The sequence below is a fragment of the Zea mays genome, chromosome 7 (genome assembly GCF_902167145.1).
Source record: "Zea mays cultivar B73 chromosome 7, Zm-B73-REFERENCE-NAM-5.0, whole genome shotgun sequence".
NCBI lineage: Eukaryota > Viridiplantae > Streptophyta > Magnoliopsida > Poales > Poaceae > Zea > Zea mays.
The window spans coordinates 2226500-2246342 of record NC_050102.1 but is presented as its reverse complement, the minus strand read 5'-3'; the positions used below and the strand labels follow the sequence as shown (position 1 = coordinate 2246342).

General features: G+C 45.8%; 2 protein-coding genes, 1 non-coding gene and 1 pseudogene across 4 annotated transcripts; 2 read left to right on the top strand and 2 right to left on the bottom strand.

Annotated features, from left to right (window-relative positions):
- The first annotated feature begins 4412 nt into the window (after nt 1-4412).
- LOC100284290 (LOC100216784-like pseudogene) lies at nt 4413-6265 on the top strand (annotated as a pseudogene). Its single transcript, NR_159729.1, has 2 exons — nt 4413-5563; nt 5973-6265. The product of NR_159729.1 is annotated as a protein-like pseudogene (transcript).
- Nucleotides 6266-7569: 1304 nt separating this feature from the next.
- LOC103633643 (uncharacterized) lies at nt 7570-9136 on the bottom strand. Its single transcript, XM_008655362.3, has one exon. The coding sequence runs from the start codon at nt 9102-9104 to the stop codon at nt 7605-7607; it is 1500 nt and encodes a 499-aa protein (XP_008653584.2). The 5' UTR covers nt 9105-9136; the 3' UTR covers nt 7570-7604.
- Nucleotides 9137-10646: 1510 nt separating this feature from the next.
- Nucleotides 10647-10788, top strand: LOC111589835 (small nucleolar RNA Z247). The gene has a single exon (XR_004851670.1). It is a non-coding gene; the product is annotated as a small nucleolar RNA Z247 (small nucleolar RNA).
- A 2306-nt stretch (nt 10789-13094) lies between these two features.
- LOC103631889 (uncharacterized) lies at nt 13095-13793 on the bottom strand. Its single transcript, XM_008653726.4, has one exon. The coding sequence runs from the start codon at nt 13561-13563 to the stop codon at nt 13195-13197; it is 369 nt and encodes a 122-aa protein (XP_008651948.1). The 5' UTR covers nt 13564-13793; the 3' UTR covers nt 13095-13194.
- Nucleotides 13794-19843: the final 6050 nt, after the last annotated feature.

The window sequence follows — 19843 nt, the reverse complement described above, 5'->3', positions numbered from 1 at the left end:
TTTTAGCGCGGTCTTGAAGCGCTTGATGATGAGAGCCATCTCGTCTTCGTTTAGCCCGGCAGCCTCAACTTGTGCCACCTTGCTAGGTAGCGCCTCCCTGCTGCTGCTTGTTGCCTTGAATGCAACGGGCTGGGGCTCATAGATGGGCATTGGGTCGTTCAATGCATCATCAACATATCTAGCTTCCTTGACCATCATACGCCCGCTTACAAACTTTCCAAGTATCTCCTCGGGCATCATCTTTGTGTACCTAGGATTTTCACGGATAAGGTTCACAAGATGAGGGTCAATGATAGTAAAAGACCTGAGCATAAGTCGGACGATGTCGTGGTCCGTCCATCTCGTGCTTCCATAGCTCCTGATCTTGTTGACCAGGGTCTTGAGCCTGTTGTACGTTTGCGTTGGCTCCTCTCCCCTGATCATGGCAAACCTTCCTAGCTCGCCTTCCACCAACTCCATTTTGGTGATCATGGTGCTGTCGTTCCCCTCATGTGAAATCTTGAGGGTGTCCCATATTTGCTTGGCGTTGTCCAAGCCGCTCACCTTGTTGTATTCATCCCTGCACAATGATGCTAATAAAACAGTGGTAGCTTGTGCATTCTTATGGATTTGTTCGTTAATGAATACATGGTTATCCGTACTATCAAATTGCATTCCATTCTCAACTATCTCCCAAATACTAGGATGGAGAGAGAAAAGATGACTACGCATTTTGTGACTCCAAAAAGCATAGTCCTCTCCATCAAAGTGTGGAGGTTTACCAAGAGGAATAGAAAGCAAATGGGCATTGGAATTATACGGAATACGAGAATAATCAAATGAAAAATTTGAGTTAACCGATTTCTTTTTCTCGTCATAGTCTTCGTCTCTTGGGGAAGAAGAAGACTCGTCGCTGTCGTAGTAGACGATCTTCTTGATGCGCCTCTTCTTCTTCCCATCCTTCTTCTTATGACTCGAGCCAGAGTCAGTGGGCTTGTCGTCCCTTGGCTCGTTGAAGATGGACTCCTTCTCCTTATCGTTGACCACCATTCCCTTTCCCTTAGGATCCATCTCTTCGGGCGATTAGTCCCTTACGTGAAGAGAACGGCTCTGATACCAATTGAGAGCACCTAGAGGGGGGTGAATAGGTGATCCTGTAAAAATCAACACTAAATAGCCACAAAACTTTGTTAAGTGTTAGTACGGCTAAGTAGCGAGCTCTTGCGAACACAAGTATCACATAAAAACAATCACAAAAGACACGCGAGTTTATCCCGTGGTTCGGCAAGTATAACACTTGCCTACCTCCACGTTGTGGCATCCCAATGGACGAGGGTTGCACTCAACCCCTTTCAAGTGATCCGATGATCAACTTGAATACCATGGTGTTCTTCTTTGCTTATCTCTTTTTCTGTTTGCGAGGAATCTCCACAAGTTGGAGTCACTCGCCCTTACAACAATTATCAAAGTGAAAGCACAAGAGTATGGGTGGGAAGCAACACACACAAATCCACAGCAATATGCACACACACAAGCCAAGACTTGAGCTCAAATGAAGCACAATGAGTTCACTACAAGAACGGAGCTCAAATCACTAACGAGGTCGATCAAGTGTGCGGAGACGGAGTGTGGAAGACTTAGAATGCTCAAAGTATGCTTGGGTAACTCCTCCATGTGCCTAGGGGTCCCTTTTATAGCCCCAAAGCAGCTAGGAGCCGTTGGAGGCATTCTTGGAAGGCTAATCTTGCCTTCTGTCGGGTGGCGCATCGGACAGTCCGGTGCGCCACCGGACAACCACTGTTCATGTCCGGTGCGCGATTCCCTTCCTAATCAGGCACAGCCGACCGTTGCAGATTTGTGGCAGTTGGCGCACCGGACACTGTCCGGTGCACACCGGACAGTCCGGTGCCCCCTGCCGACCGTTGGAGCGGGCCACGCGTCGCCCGTGGATTTGGCGGCCAACCGTTGCGCAGACGGCCATTGGCTCACCGGACAGTCCGGTGCACCACCGGATAGTTCGGTGAATTATATCCGTACGCCGCCGAAGTTTCCCGAGAGTGGCCAGTTTGCCGGAGTTGGCCTGGCGCACCGGACAGTCCGGTGTGCCAAGCCGAGCTGAGTCTTGGCTGCACACAGGCACTCTTTTCCAACCCTTTCTTTTCCTGTTTCTAGCACTTAGATAACTTCATTAGTACACAATAACAAATATACTAAGTCTAGAAACATACCTTCTTGTTGATTTGCACTTCATTCTTTATTTGGCATGTAATAACTCACTCAATATGTGTTGGACACTTAATCACCAAAATATACTAGAAATGGCCCAAGGGCACATTTCCCTTTCAAAGACCATCTACCTGCAAGGGCACACCCATTAGATTAATCTTGTGGATCATTCCCATTATCTTTCCGACGCGTCAAATTATTTCTTCGTCCTCGAAGGATGATGTTGATGGTTGATTATCTTCATCATCATCACTTTCTTCTTCTTCTTCTTCTTCGCTTAAGGAACTTGGAGTGAGAGCCTTCTTTTACCCTTCCTTTCATCACACGCCTCTCCCCGACACATTTTTCGTGACATTTCAAAGGTCGCGATTTTCCCAATCACAATGGTCAGGATCATTGTACTCAAGTCCTCCATGTTATGAAGAATAGTGATGATGCTCTCATATTTTTGTTGCGGTAGCAGGGAGATAATTTTCTCACAATGTTCGCATCACCTAGCTTATTTATGCCAATAGAATTGAGCTCATTGATGATTAGATTCAAACGAGAATACATATCTCTAACAAGCTCATTATCTTTCATAGCAAAAGAATTATACTCATTTAATACTAGACAATGTTTTTGCTCACGGACATTGGATGTGACGTCATGGAGCTCATGCAATTTTAGTCAAATCTCATTAGCAATTTTCAATGTAAACACTTGATTAAAAATATCCATGCTAAGAGATTCATACAAGCAATTTTTGGCTCTAGCATTTAAATGAATTTCTTTTTCCTCACTCGTGGTGGGTTTCTCGGGATTCTTGGGAGGTTTCACCCCGTCACGAGTGACTCTCCAAATACCTAGATCAACGGCCTCTAGGTAACAAGCCATTCTAGCACTATAATATGGGAAGTTAGTGCCGTCGAAGTGTGGTGACCTATGGGTATCCATCCCTTCCTCTAAAAAGTGTCGGCTCTTTTAGCAGTGAAGCTAAAACGTTTCAAATGAGCCAAACCAGGCTCTGATACCAATTGAAGGAAACATGTGATGCCTAACAGGGGGTGAATTAGGACTTATCGAACAAATAACATATTTTAGCTACGGAAGACCAGTTTCTTGGTTTCTTAGAAACTGAGAAACCAATTTCTAGAAACTGGAGCATAAATTGGCATATTTGGAAGGCCCGTTTTCTTGGTTTCTTAGAGACTATGAATCCAATTTCTAGAAACTAAACCATAAACTGGCATGTTTGGAAGCCCCCGGTTTCAATAAAACCAGTTTGTTAAAAACTAGGTGCTTTCAAACATGCCATATCTCATATATAATCTAGATTATATAATCTATAAGGCCTTGTTTGGTTATTCCTATTTTAGGGCATGCTCGTTTTAATCTCAATCCATGCGGATTGGATGAGATTGAATGAGTTTGAATCCATAGCAGGTCAAAATCTCTCTTAATTCCTTCCAATTTCGTCCAATCCACAATGGTGATAACATAACAAGGCCTATATGGATTGAATGGGATTAGAAAAAAAAGTAAGAAGAATTTTGACGTGTTAAGGATTTAAACCTACTCAATCTCGTTTAATCCACATGGATTGAGATTAAAACCAACAAACTCTAAGTTGAAACAAACAACACTAAATCTAGAGCTTATAAAATGAGTAAAATGCGATATGAGTCATTCAACTTGGCATGTTGTGTCGATTGAGTCACCAAACTTAAAAAACCAGTAAAATGAGATCTCTAACTAAACCATGCAAAACCATCCAAATCCGGTTTTGCTCAAACGGATATCAACATGGTGCGCCATGTTAGAGTTAGAGCACAGTAGTGAAAGTTTGGGGACTCAAGTGACATACACTATACCAAGTTTGGAGAGCCAAGTGACACAACATGCCAATTTAGGAGATGCACATAACTCTAATATACACAGTAGATAAAATTCGGGTTTAAGGGAAGCCCGTTTTAAGTATGCACTGATTAACGTTTTACTGTTTTTTTGAATTCGATGATACAAATAACATGGTACTCGATGCATTTTAGGGCATATTTGGTTCACTGCCTAACTTGCCACATTTTGTCTAACTTTTCTGTCTAAAGTTAGTTCTTCAATTTAAACGACTAACTTTAGACAAAGTGTGACACAGTTAGCCACGAACCAAACAGACTCTTACTCCTGTAAAATTGTCCTATTCACGCCGTCGTGACTCGTGAGGCCACCTTCCCCATTTTCACTTGGTCCCACTACCTCGCCGACCCAACGTGCCTACCTGGCTACCTCGCAAGCAAACGCCGAGTTGGAGGAACTGCTCCCCCATGACGCTGCCACAGGACATCATTGTCGAGCAGATTTTCCTCCGCGTGCCACCCGACGACCCCGCGCGCCTACTCCGCGGCGCGCTCGTTTGCAAGCACTGGGCCCGCCTCCTCGCCCACCGCGACTTCCGCCGCCGGTACGGCGAGCGCCACGGGGGCCTGCCTCCGCTGCTCGGCTTCGTCGCCAACAAAATTTCCACCGACGGGGTCGCGCGCTTCGTCCCCACGCTCGCCTTCTCGCCCGCTCTCCGCCACGACGGGTACCGCGCGCACGACGCCCGCCACGGCCGCGTCCTTCTCAACCGGATCATGGGTGGCGGTAGCGGCGCCTCCCACGCGCTCGCGGTCTGGGACCCCGTCACCGACGACCACCAGTCCCTGCCGCTCTTCCCGTGGCCCCCCCCACCAGCAGTTAAACAGCTGGAACGCCGCCGTGCTCTGCGCCAGCTCCTCCTGCTACGGCCACCACCTCGACTGCCGCCCCGGCCACTTCCTCGTCGCCTTCGTCGGCATGGACGCCAAGGAGATGTTCGCCCGCGTCTACTCATCTGAGTCCGCCGCGTGGGGCAAGGTGACCTCCGCCCGGCTTCCAGGCAGCCATTTCCACGACAAGCTGTCCGGCGCTCTAGCGCGGAACGCGATCTACTTCGTACTCGGGCCGGAACACGGGATGGTCAAGTATGATCTGGCTACGGGCAAGCTGTCTCTGGTCGCCGTACCAGAGACGCTTACGCTCGATGGTTGGCGCTTGATGACTACGGAGGACGGTGGGCTGGGATTTGCAGAGTTGAACTTGCATTCGACTCTCACGCTCTGGTCCATGGTGGACGAAGGGAGATGGGCCGTAAGCAGGGCCATCGACCTGACCGACCGACTCCCAGTTATTGCCCTCGCGGTATCCACTTGTATGGTTGCCTTTGCGGACATTGCCGGTGTCATCTTCCTTAGGACGACAGATGGGCTCTACACTTATGATCTCAAGACTGAGCAGAGCATTCTTGTTATGGATAATGACTTCTATGGCATCATACCCTACGCGAGCTTCTACACTCCAGGTATATGCCATGCTGCTGCTTTTTCTACGAGAAGTGGATTTACTAGCATGTGCAATCCTATCAGTATTCGGTCTGGGTAATATTTTGGTTTGAAAATGGTATATGAGCGATGATTTTTATGAATTTGTACTCTCCCACATTACATGTAAAATTGCGACAAGTCATTTCCTTGTTCTTTGGAATTGGAATTGGATAGATATGTATCAGTTTACTCTGTATGATGAAGCCTACCATATCCCAGTTAATCCTTTGCATTCCTTAGACATGTTGTGTCACTTATCAGCGTAAGTGTGGATGATGATTTACCTCAAGAGGCTGAATCTGTGTTTTTCTGTACTTATGAGCCAATGAGGGGAGGTTAATTTGTCATCATGCTGATATTTGGTTTGAAATCTATGTATTTCTACAGTGTTACGGGTGGCCACCACATGCGAGGGGTCTGCCTCGACTTCTTGACAGAGACCTATAGTGCTGATCAGATGCTTTCTTGGCAATAGAAAGTTTTGTTGGTAGTAGTATTAGCTTTATAGGGGGACAGGTCATTAGGGTTGATCTTGTGCTTGAGGCCTTGCCTACAGGCTACAGACACGGTACTACTGAAATAGTTAGCAAAAGATAGGAATACTGTTGTAATCTGGAACGTAGCAGTACATATCAACTGCCCGTCTTAGTTTCAGCTCATGAAGTGAATGCATACCAAACTATGTCCCAGTTTAAAGCATCCAGAAGAGTGAAGTATTCTGTCTGTCGCGTTTTCTCATTCTGATAATTCATATCAACTGCTTGTGATGCTTTGCCATTATGGAATTGAGTATGTTGTGAGTTCAGATCACTTCACATGATCATTATGGAATTGAATTAATTTGTTTTACCCTGAGCATTAATCTTAGGAGTTGCTGGCCTGACACCTTAGGTGCTCTTCTTCAGACAAATTATTACATACTAGAAAGAAGCGGTGCTCAGGTAATGTTGCAGGGTGCGGCTGTATGTATCATGCCTTTTGAAATAACAATCTATTTTTACTGCTTAATATACACAGAGAGTTAAGTCCTTAGACACGGCTATATATATCATGTGTTGATACCAATTGATGAAAACAACATAGCATTTAAAGTGGATCTAAACTTAGCCTATGCGTGATCACTATTCACTAATTCAACTTAGTGGAGCAGTTAGACTTTAAATACTAACCAGAGTTTTAATATGTCGGGCCTGTTTGGTTTTCTACCTAAGAGCATCTCCAAGAGAGGACTTAAGTCGGGTCCTATATTCAAATATAAGAGTTAAAATCTCAAAATAGCTTCCAACAAAGTTGTTATTTTATAAATTTCTATCAAATGAATATAGCACCCGAAGTCACAGTTGCTAAATATAGCACCCCAGCCAGGGGACCTATTCATGTGTGTCTAATCTCACGGAGTTAACTATCACGTGGGTTTAGGAGTGAGTTTAGTAGTTGTTGTTGGAGTTGATAAAAAAATGTTGATCCAAGTTAACTTGAATCAGGTCGAATTTAGCTTTTGAGACCCTAATTATAGGAGTTCCTTTTGGAGATGCTCTAAGGCGCCACAATGTATTTATGCGTAAATAGTGCAAATATATATTAAGAGTGCGAAAATAGTGCAAAATCATGAACAAGAAAGAGACTGGATCAGTTTGTGCGTGTGTAAATAGTGCGAAAATAGATTAAGAGGGTGTTTGGTTTCTAGGGACTAATGTTTAGTCCCTCCATTTTATTCCATTTTAGTCCCTAAATTACTAAATATAGAAACTAAAACTCTATTTTAGTTTCCCTATTTAACAATTTATGAATTAAAATGGAATAAAGTGGATGGACTAAAGTTTAGTCCCTATAAACCAAACACCCCTTAAGAGTGCGAAAATATAGTTCATTAAGAGAGACAATATGATATTAGGGGAGTTAAAAAAAAGGGGAAATGTATCCAACTTGCATCATAAAAACGTAATAATATAATATTAGGAGTAAAAAAATAAATACCTGTTGATCTATCGACTTATAGTATGGAAGAAACAGTAGCATCTATGGAGATTGAATTTCTGAGATAGTAGGTCCCAGTCGATCTCGTATGCCACCAAGCTGGACCATGAAGAACTCCACCACGTCCATCTCATAGGGCACCCACGTTGCCTGCCAGTTAGCAGCAGCCAGGGAGATCATCGCCTTGCTGTGGAAGTCGAGGACGGAGACCTTCTCCATCGCTTTGGTGTCAATGTCGAGGATGAAGATCTTGGTGCCCCTGAACACCGCGATCAACGATCCATGGTTGAAGTTGCGCCAATTCTCCTGGTGCCGCAATTGCGGGGGTGGGTAAGGTACCGCCGGCGCCGCCGCTGGCATGAGAAACGAAGTGCGGAGCCACGCCGGAGCCGTAGACGCAGGGGACTCTGTCCAAACAGTCACGTGCGACATGTACACGGTGGCGACCGCGAGATTGCCGTCGCCGGTGACGTAGAGGAGTGGATTGCCGCCGACACGGACGGGGAGCCTTGTCAAGGAGGCGCGTGCGGTGGCCACGTCCACGCTGAGCATGTACATGTGGCGGTCGTCGTCGCCTCTGCCTCTGCCTCTGGTTCTGGTTGCGAGGTGGTAGCGCTCGATGTCGACGCACAGCCAATGCGCCGCGCCACGGTGGACGACGGCCGACCAGTCACACACCGTCACCGCGCGCATGTCGCCGCGGTCCAGGCACATGGTGGGCGCGCTCCAGCTGCGCGTGGCGGCGGAGTACGAGTGCAGGTACGCGTCGCCTCTGATACCTTGTCTATGGTGGGCGATGACGAGCAGCCGCGAGAACGTGAAGTGCGCCGCCGCTGGCGGATGAAGCTGCGGACTGTCGGCCGCGGTGACGATGGCGTAGCCTCTCACTTCGCTGAGGCTCCACTCCGGAGGCGGGAGGACGTGGCGGTGGCCGGTCACGGGGTTGCATACGGCGAACAGGTACGGGCGGCTGTCCATCTCGGCAGGCGTGCGGGGGGCGAGCCGCACCAGCACGATGCCGCGCCGCGCGGCTAGGAGCTCGGCGTAGTCGAAGGCGGCGTCTCCGTCGACGAGACGGCGGGCGCCGAGCGGCGAGCCCAGCGCCGGCAGGAAGGTCGGCGCCGCCATGGACGACGCGCCCTGCTGCTGCTGCGGCGCCATCCGCGCCTGTACCATCACCTTGTCGTAGGGATCGAACACGGCGCACTGTAGCCAGACGCCCAGGACGCGCGCGCCATGGCGGCTATTGCCGCCGTGTCTCGGACATAGCTCGCGGAGGAAGGTCGGATCGGTGAAGCGACGGAGCCACCCGCGGCTTGTCACGGCGAACATGAATAGGGCTTTGATATCGCCCACGCGGAGGAAGATCTCTTGTTGAAGGTGCTCCGGCAAAGACGAGATGCCGGAGATGCTTTCCGTCGCTCGTCGACATCTCTTCTTAGCAGGCGCATGCGCATCGTCGACCGCCATCGATCTATTCGTAGGTATTCGTGTATGTATGCAGGTAAGCGATGGAGTAATTCTTCGTTCCTTCCTGGTCATATATACACCAGATCCAGAGATCAACGCGGACTTGGGAGATCGAGTCTAGTTGAAGAAGATAGATAGAGCAAGACGGACTCAGGAGGTAGATCGGATGAAAGGCAGGGCAGCATCCGTAACGCACGTGGATTCATCTACTTATCAAGCTAAATCTGTTATATATATCCAGTTACAATACCGAGTTCGATCAAGGACTTCATCCACAATAACAATAAAATCAGCAAATGGACGGGACGGTTATTGGAGGAGGATTTGATCCTGTCGTAACTGCACTATTTGTAGCAGGTTGTTACGCTATTGTTCAGGATGCTATTACTCTGTCAACTAAGGGCCCGTTTGGCACAGCTCCAGCTCCTGATTCTAAGCGAGGATCTGGAGGAGCCGTGCCAAACGGGTATTTTTTGAAACTGATTCTCGTGTGGAGCCGAAAGATCGGGAGTCGTTTTTGTGAAGAAAGGTGGGATCTAAAAAAACCTGCTCCACCCTCTCTTAAAACAGCTCCTCAACCAACCAAATATGGACCTCCCCTTAAAGTTTGATCGAAATTACCCGCAATTGCCATTGGACAAAAACATAACGAGCCAATTTATGGATTAAACATTTGAGACCATTTTATGCACTATTATGATGGGAATATTTTATATGTTATTGTTTCATAATTTTTTTCCGTATATGCATCCTACTTATTGGTTTGTAACAAAGTTGAACTGCAAAGGGTAAAATAGACAATCACCACAGACCACCAACTCTCAGCAGACAAGAATCAGTTTACTTGCCAAACGGTTTTAAAAATGATTCTGATTCTCTAGGAGAATCAGGAGGATCAGCTCCTCACAAGGATCAGGATCTGGAGCTAAAGAAGCAGGAGCTGGAGCTTTGCCAAACGGGCCCTAAATAACTATAGATCTGATCTTATCTCCATGTAATCCTCATCTCTTGTACCTATTATTTGCCCAGCTAATGGCGCTATATAAACACATAACCCACAGCCACCAAGAGTGGTAGATAGCTTCACCTAATTGAGGTTTTCATGGTACCAAAGCCAAACCTCTAGCACATTCAGACATGGCACACGAATTAGCCACCACCATCCCCTCCTTCTCAATTCCCATCACTGAAAAACTTATTCGTACGAACTATGTGATGTGGCGTGCCAAAATCATGCCGTCGATCCGAGCTGCGCAACTGGAGGGCGTCCTCACCGGTGCAGACCCAGAACCACTGGCCACCATCACCAACAAGTCTGGCGACACCTCGTCGACCGTACCAAATCCCGAGTACGCTCGTTGGATTGCACGCGACCAAGCTGTTTTGGGGTACCTCATGTCTTCGTTGACGCGCTAGGTTCTTACAAACGTCGCGACGCTCTCATCTTCGGCCGAGGTCTGGAGCATGCTGGCCACGACATACGCGTCCCGCACACGTGCTCGCTCCGTCAACATGCGCATAGCGTTGGCAACCACGAAGAAAGGCGCTGCCACACTGACGAAATTCTACACCAAGATGAAAGGATATGTAGATGACATGAGCACTGCTGGACAACCTCTCAATGACGAAGAGTTTGTATCCTATCTCCTCACTGGCCTTGATGAAGAATGTTATAATCCTTTGGTTTCTTCCATTCTTGCTCGCGTTGAACCTATTACGCCTTCTGAATTGCTCTCACAAATGTTGAGCTATGAACTTCGCACGAATCGGCAATCTGGAGGCACCTATCATGTTAGGCCAATAGAAACCAGATCTTCTGATAAGCCACTTCATCTTAGGAACGAATTGGTGTGTAGCGCAAATGCCTTCATCTACTTCGACCATAGCTAATGTAGTATTATAAGGGCCGAAGCACTTAAGCAAAATATCACTAGTAGTTCGACGATATAGTTCATCATCGATAAGAACATACTTAAAGGACGTCCACCGAACACCCCTATTTGTCCTGACGCTTGGATCACATAGGTATGTAATTCAAGGCGTCCTCCAATCAACTGTATTGGTTGTGTCATAACCAAATCGATTAGGGCTATGTCTCTACTAGCGTCGGTCAGTTTGTGGCTCAGGGCCAGACGATCCGAACCTATCATAGACGGTCCACAACTTGGAGCCGGACAATCCACGAACTAGCAAGTCAGCGCATCTCTGATTATCATATTTTCAGAAATATGAAATTTCCCTCGTGTTATCCGATAACATGTGGCTTCTTGCGCTAAGCTATTTGCTCCGGAATTCTCAGCTCTGGATATATTTCGAATATCAAATTTGTCAAAAGAGCGCATTATGTCCCACATCTCTCAAGGCAGTCATTTAACATATCGTCTAAGTAGTGATACTCTTCTAAAATTTGTTGCACAACCATCTGAGAAACACCAAATATTTTGACATGTGTTGCTCCTGTTTAATTCAAAAGTTCCAAACCAAACAAGAGTTTTTAATCGTTTGATTGTTAGTGCAATGAGTTTTTAATCGGCTAAATAAGTCAAAAGTGGCATTCCTTGGTGAAACAAGCACGATGACAATCCCTTACCCTTCATTGTGAATTGATCCATCAAAATGAAGTCTAGGGGTAATAATGAGATATGGTATATCTAGCTCAGGAGTATCATCGATTTGATGTTATACAATAAAATCAGCTACGACCTGGCCTTTGTGGATATCAAAGACTCGTAGGCGAAGTCATATTCTATAAGTGCATAAGCTCATTTACCAATCCTACCACTCATAATTAGGTTTTGCAGCATATGTTTAATTACATCGGTTTGACATAGAAAGGTGCAAGAGCTAGACAGGAGGTAATATCTAAGTTTTGTGCATGTATAGAATAGGCATATACATAATTTCTCAATAAAAGAGTACCTTGTTTCAGCATCCACCAATCTTTGACTCAAATAAGTTATGGTGTGCTCCTTTCTCTCGCTCTCCTGAGTCAGAACAACTCTGATGACTTTATCTTCAACTGTGATATATAACCTAAAAGGGTAGCCACTCTTTGGTGCTTTCATCACTGGAACTGAAGATAAGTATTCCTTAATAAGATCAAAAGCACGCTACTGCTTTTCCCCCAAGTGAAATTATCCTTAAATTGAAGAATGGGAGTGAATGCATCATCATTCTCGACAAGATTGGAATGAATCTCCTTAAATAGTTTAATTTACCGAGAAACTTTTGCATCTCAAACTTACTAGTGGGCGCTCCTATGCTCCGAATATCCTTTATTCGGTGGGGATCAACCTCTATACGTGCTCATGAATGATGAATCCTAAGAATTTCCCAGCCGACACTTCAAAGGTGCATTTGCGCGGGTTTATTTTTAGTCCATACCTACGCATCTTATCAAAGGCTTTGCGTAAATCGGCTAGATGAGACTCAAACTCGGTCGATTTGACTACTATATCATCTATTTATACTTTCACAATGTTTCCTAATAACTCATGGAAGATCAAATTTATAGCCCTTTGACAAGTGACACCGGTATTCTTTAACCCAAATGTCATAACGAACCACTCTAATAAACCAATAAAGCTTGTACATATAAAGGCCATTTTTGAAGCATCCTCTTCGGCCATAAGGATTTGATTATGTCCGACATTCCCATCAAGAATACTAATGACTCTGTTTCTTGATGCATTATTAATCAAAATGTTAGCTTCAGGCATAGGATATTCATCTTTAAGAGTTGCCCTATTTAGATTACGAAAATCAAATGCAGACTCTGAGCTTATCGCAGTCTTTTTTTTTCACTGGTACAATATTAGAGACCCAATCTACATATCTGCATGGTCTAATGAATTTAGTTTCTAACAGCCGATGAATTTCGTCCTTGATCCTGGGATGCAAATCGGGATAAAACGGTCTTGGCTTTTGCTTGAATAGTCTGAAACCTGGTTTAATAAGCAACCGATGCTCAACTAGCTCACGACTTAGGCTAGACATCTCAGTAAAACTCCAAGTAAAACAATCAGAGTATTCTTTTGATAACCCAATCATTTTACTTGAAAATAGTTTCCGCGAAGCGTTCGAGACAACCCATGTTTAGTGTTTGTGGTGCGGTTGCGGACGTATGCTTACGGTTTTTTTATTATACGAAACTAGTAAAATCCTATCTACTTTCAACAACCACGACAGCAAACCTGAGCAGCGTGACGTAGGCCCTCAGGTGTGCTGCCGCTGTTTCCAAACTCCGCACCATCCTCGCCACCTCATCGTCTCCTCCAGCACCCAGCGATGCCAGAGATGACGGCGACGCAAGCAGCACGCGGTCGGCTCTGTCCGCCACGGCTTGCAGCTCGCGGCGCCACTCCGCCAGCCACCTGCGCTCGGCGTTGACCTCCGTCCTGTCGCCGAGTCTTACGGCCTCGCGGATGTCGGCCACCATCCCGCGCAGCCAGGCCGTGTCTGCAGGTTCTGGTGCCGGGCAATCACCGGTGTCAGTGTCAGTGGTGCCAGGCACAGGGGGGGCTGGCGGCATCGTCCTCAACTTGCCCGCCGCTCGCTGGATCTTTCGCGTCACGATCTGCAGGCCGATCGCTGCCGTGCAGCCAATGTAGTCCGCTTGCGAAATGTGCTCGCGCGAAATAATGTAGGTCAGGTCATCGTCATGCTCGGATTCTGATCCGTCGTCGAGGCTTGTGTCCGGCTGGCTGCTGGTGTCGGAGACGAAATCCTCCACTGTGTCGCCGTCGTGGCTGCAGCCGCGTGTTTCTGGAGCAGCAGCAGCCGCCGCCGCCGCCGCCGCCGGCGGCGGCGCCTGCGACCTCATGATCTCCAGCTCGAGCAGCTTGAGGAAGTCGCCTAGCCTGGCGCAAGCCTGCTCCAACCTCTCCACGGTGCGCCTCAACCGATCCACGTCGCCTCCGCTCCTGGACGACACGAGCAGGCTCTTCGCGGACCGGACGACGACGCGCGTCGCGGCGTTCCAGAGCCTGCCGCCCGCACTCTGGGTCGTCGCGGTCGCCTCCGCCGCCTCGTCGGCCGCTCGCTGCTGCCTCATGGACCGCAGCACCTCGTCGCCGTCCAGCGCGGCGTAGCGGAGCCTCCACAGCCAGCGGCGGAGCCACCAGTTGGCGACGTGCACGCGCTCGGCCTCGTCCACGGCGCTGTGCACCATGACGAGCAGCGTGGCGAGGCGCTCCAGCTGGCCGTCCACGCTCGCGTGCGCGTCGTACCTGCCCGCCACCGCGGACATGGTCCGCGCGACCACGTCGCCGACCGCCGCCGAGAGGGCTTGCTCCCCGATCTGTGCCACCTTGCGCTTCGCCCGGGACGGCGACATTATAGCGAATGCAGTGCTTGCGTTCGTGATGATCGATATGAGGCGCTGCGTGCGTGATGCCGTGATCTCATCCAAAAACTGCATGCACAACACACACAGTCACTCACATAGTATATACAGAGCTAGGGTTTTCTAGTTTGCTTTACGCAGTTACGCCATTGGGAGGACCGGCCGGGTGCGCGTGCGTAGGATTCGAGGTGCAGGCAGACAATCTTCTCGATTTGATCGATCGTACTCTTATAAATTAATCTCATCATGATGCTCATCCCGTGCGTCACATGCATGATCTTACATGGCTCTGATGTACGTTTGGTTCATTGGCTACCGTGTGGTGTCATGGTGTGGTCACTTGATGAATTCATCCCTTTTGATCAATCGCATTGCCCTTCCCGGCCGGCCGGCCGGTGCTTAGAACTCTACGCTCCGGCGACCCCGAAGAGATACATTGTTCATCAGTCCTAGTTGACATCGTCTGTTGGGGATCTATGTATGGCCAAGTATACGTGCTAAATAGGCCGGACACGACACAAATTATAATGATTCAGGGTTGTTTGATTTTTAGGGACTAATTTTCAGTACTTCAATTTTATTCTATTTTAGTCTTTAAATTATCAAATACGGAAAGAAAAACTATATTTTAGTTTCCGTATTTAACAATTTAGAAACTAAAATAGCATAAAATATAGAGACTAAAAATTAGTCTGTACAAACTAAACACCCCTTAGCATAACACGGCTGGAATCCTCTCGTCAAGCACTTTCCGAATTTCGAAACTCCTTTCCCAGTTTAGATCCGAAACTCCCGGAATTGCTCGCCAAAGTTCGGGACGGTTCCAACTCTGGCAAGCAATTACTTTTGATCCGTGCGTCGTCGGCGGAATTCGAGGGTACCACTGTGTTCGTCTCGTCGAGAGCTTTGTCATGCTTTCGATTCATCGATCCGACCGACGATTCGTCATCAATCAACGAATTTGTCCTCGGCTCTGGCGAGGTCGTCTTCTCCGGTGAGCTCTCTCACCATTGTTGCCATAGAGTTCTTCATTTTCTCTCTCCCGCGCGTGCTGACCCTCTCTCCCTTCCCCGGCAGCGGCGCCCCTCCCCCACGCGGCGGCGGTAACAGCGGCGGCCGAGCCCCCCGTGCCCCCCGTCGGTGGCAGCCTTCCCCTCTCCCCCTAGGGCCAGCCTTCCCCTTCCTTGCCATGGTGAGAGAAGAGGTGGAGGGAGGAAGGAGATGACTATTTTGCTAATAGGCCACTGGAGTTTTAAAATTATACGCAGAGAGATGTTTCAATTTAAAATCGCGATATCTTTTGTGTTTTAAATCCGATTCGCTCTGTTCAAGTCGCGTTGTTAGATTTATATTAAAATTATCTACATGTTAGAACCACTCTTCTTTGTTGTTACATATTATATTTAATTTATTTAAATGTCTGTTTGACCGATGGTTATTAAAGTAGCGTTCAATTTAAACACCAACGCGGTTAACCTTAACTAAAATATTATTTATTAATAATTGTTTATTTACTGATCTACCAAGTTGGGGATATTGATCTTTTCTGATTATTGCTTAATTCCGAAATTAGTTGTGGATTAATCTTTGTTACTCTATTGAGCAGTGATATTGTTTTGTTAATAACTTTAGATCTGAAAGTATGGTCATCATGGTTTCAGTTGGGTTAGATTCATAATTTTACCTAGTTTAATCTGTTAAATTTTAAGACCTATCAAAGTTACGGATTTCGGTTAGCAATTTTTCTACTAATGTAACAACGGTATATCTAGATTCATAAAAGTGGATTCAATTGGTCTTGTGATTAAGAGGAGGTAGGGTAATTCTTTTTAATCTTACGCAATCATGCATCCACCCCCTAATTTCCTATTCTAGCGTCATACGATCCTGCAATAGCCTTTAACTTTTTTCATTTACCCACCTATGACATTAATGGATCGGATGTTTGGATGCTAGCTAGTTGGAAGTATTAAATATAGTTTAATTATAAAAGCTAATTACATATATGAGAACTAAATGACAATACGGATCTATTAAGTCTAATTAGTACATGATTCACTTTTACCATGCTACTTTAAAATTGCTAATCATAGATTAATTAGGTTTAATAAATTTGTCACATTATCTAATCTTTAACCATTTAATTAATTTTATAATTAAATTATATTTAATACTCTTAATTGACATTTAAACATTCGATGTAGGGAACCGAACACCTCTATTAGTTTGCATCTGAATTGTCTACATCTTTTCTTATAAGATTAATGGAATGTCGTGTGCCTGCCTTCCTCTGAGTTCTCATCATGCTCATCTCGTGCGTCACGGTCTTACATGTGGCTCTGACGCTTGGTTCATTGGCTACGTGTGATGGGGTTAAAAGGATGCAGTTTCCCTTGCATTGCTTAACCGTGTGATGCGGTCCCTATCGGCCGGTTCAGACGCAGACGACGGCCGGCCGGTGCTTAGAACTCTACGCTCCGGCGACCCCGAAGACCAGTTGGCATCGTCGTCTCGTCTACTGGGCATAAAGCCATCGCTCTACCCTCTCACCCCTACCACACCAACGCATCACCTCGCTCGCTCATAATGTCATGCTGCAAGTGGAAGACATCTGCTCAGACGTTCACCTTACGGTATGGTTTTATACTGTCTTCAACTTTTTGTCACAGTTATAGTAATCGACAAGATATGAAATCTTTCCAATTTCAATTTTTTGAATTCAGAAAGCGTTGGTCGAATCTGACCTCACTTTTATAGCGGCCGACCTATCGTCAACAATAATTTCTTCGACGTTTTTTTATGACATTTTACCCTCCAAAAGATTCTATTTCGTGGTATTAATTATGGTTTGGCAATAACTTTCGTGAAAAGGAATTGCGCTTAACTAAGGGCCTGTTTGTTTCACCTTATAGATTATATAATCTGGATTATAATCTAAATTATATAATCTTGATTATAATTTAAACAGATTATAATCTACATGTAGCTGTTTGATAGTCTAGATTATACAAATATAGATTATTCACAAAGACAACAGTAACCTTATTTGTTTATTTGAGGTGAGGAAAGAAGGATGACATATATTGTAAATTCTATTTACATAACCATGGATAGTGGGTCTTTTGCCAAAAATAATCTCAAATAAGCTACTCTTGAGAAGATTATGAGATTATCATAATCTCGGCTTTAGGTTATATAATCTAAATCCATAATTTAGGTGTTTGTTTATCTACTAGATTATTTGCGCTGGATTATATAATCTGAAGAGATTATAATCCAAAACAAACAGGGCCTAAGTCAACCCACCATGTATTAGGGAAGATGAACTCAAGTAAATAAATATGATTGTTAAACGTCATTTGAAATGGGGATATACATAATTATGTGAGTCGCAAACTCGTTTTTTATTCTTAAAACAATGACTACCTTAAATAGACTAAACATAAACTAACAACAAATGAATGATATTAACATCTCAAAACTAAATTAAACATGAAAACAATGATAACATAGATAAGTAAGGGAAAAAAACTCATTGTATCTCCTTAAACTATGGCATCTTGAACTCTAAAACTAGACATCTTACCCCCCCCCTCCAGCCCTCAAAACCATTCAAATTTGGAGAAAAGGGTACATAAAAGTTAAAAGGCATTTTCTATTCGCCCCCTATGTGCAATCTAGCTTATGTTAGACTTTCTCCTTGTTTGACTCACTCCGCCTGTTTGGTTGGTTTCTCCGCGTAGCCCGGCTGCATGAGCCAGGCCGGCGGGAGCCTGACTCTAGAGATGCGACCAATTTGCTCACGCTTGTAGAGCCTGGCTCAGAGTACTTTAAGTATCTTGCGAGCCTGGCTCCACATCTACACGCAGGTAACCAAACACACACCTCGCATGCGTAGAGCCTGGTTAACAACCCACCAGCTCATTGCATTTCGTCATACAAGCACCAGCAAATACAGGCAACCAAACACATGGACTGAGATTACATGATAATCATTTTTATGGTTTGAACAATCATCTAAACTGGCAATAAAGATTTCCTTGAGGAACTTGGATGGATTTACTATGCTAAGATGACTTAAGAAACTAGAGAAGAAGTGCAGATTGTTGGTGATGATCTTGTCACAAAACCCATTGTATCTTTATATAAATCATGAAAATAGAAAAGAAACATACATCTAGTTGCTGATAATGCACTGAACTTTGCCATGCTACCCTCTTCTTACCATCTAGCTAGCCAGCTTGTTTGAGAAAACCTTGAGCATAAGGAAGATGTGTCATCAATTATGAAAGTATTTCTAAAAATACACAAGATAGATAATTGTAAAGGTCTACATGACCCCTCATTCTCAATTCTTGAACCTAATAAGTGAATCAAAAGTGAGACGACCAACGACCATGTACTTGTTAGCTGAGACTGAGACGGCCTTATTCTCAATTCATGTTTCTTTTGACACGTTTGCTTCAATTCTTCACAGACATTACAAGTGCAAGGTGTTACCACACTTTATTGAAGGCTAGTTGCTACTAGGCAAAACGAAATTGTGCTTGTCTGTCCTTGAACAATGACTAGGCGACGAGCCATTGAGCAGATCGTGGACACATCGTCAGACATCTTGAACCTAATAAGTGAATCGAAAGTGAACGGATCAACAGGCGTTGAAGATTTCACCTCTTGGTTACACACAGAAAGAGGCATCATCACTCAACTCCAAGTGTTGTTCGTGCTATCGGTTCTCCTGTACGCGGTTCAGGTCGTCTTGGGCTGGTGGCGGCGGTGCTCTACAAATGCATACCTGAAGCACTCGTTGTGGATGGCCTACATCATCAACACCCCTCTTGTGATCTACATTCTCGGGCTCGCACGCTCGTCTCCGTCTTCTGTCGCGAGCCAGTTGCTCCAGGCGTGTGCTTTCCCATTCGTCATGGCCCTGGGGAGCACCAACGCCATGACAGCCTACAGCGTTGACGACAACAAGCAGTACATGAGGCACTTCATCCAGCAGCTTCTTCGTGTGCTCAGCCTCTTCGCCATGTGGAGAGCTAACGAAACAGTTCTTAGAAGCTCCAGTTTCCTTGTGCCCCTCTTGTATCTATTCTTGACTGCCTTGTTGCTCTCTGTGAACGGGGGCAGGATTTTCGCAAGCATGACTGCGAGCAGTTTCCTAGACAAACAAAGCAGGTACGTTCAGCTTCACATGAAGAGTGAGCACACGAATTCAACCGAGTATAATCCTGTTACCCTGCATGGTTACAAATACCCGTTCTATGAGGACGATTATGACCACCAAGACACGATAATTACGCTAGACATGGTCTGGTGCTCTAATGAAGGCCCGTTAGGCACAAGTGACGATGGCCAACACCTTAAGGAGACATGCCTTTCTTTTTCTCTGTTTCGGCTGTTGAGGCGCCGTTTCTTTGGGCTTGCTTGTCCAGAAGCCAAGAGTAGGAAATCTCGCCTTCTT

Coding starts and splice junctions, on each gene's coding strand:
- LOC103633643 (XM_008655362.3), bottom strand. CDS start 9,104: ATGACCAGGAAGGAACGAAGAATTACTCCATCGCTTACCTGCATACAT.
- LOC103631889 (XM_008653726.4), bottom strand. CDS start 13,563: ATGCCGCCAGCCCCCCCTGTGCCTGGCACCACTGACACTGACACCGGT.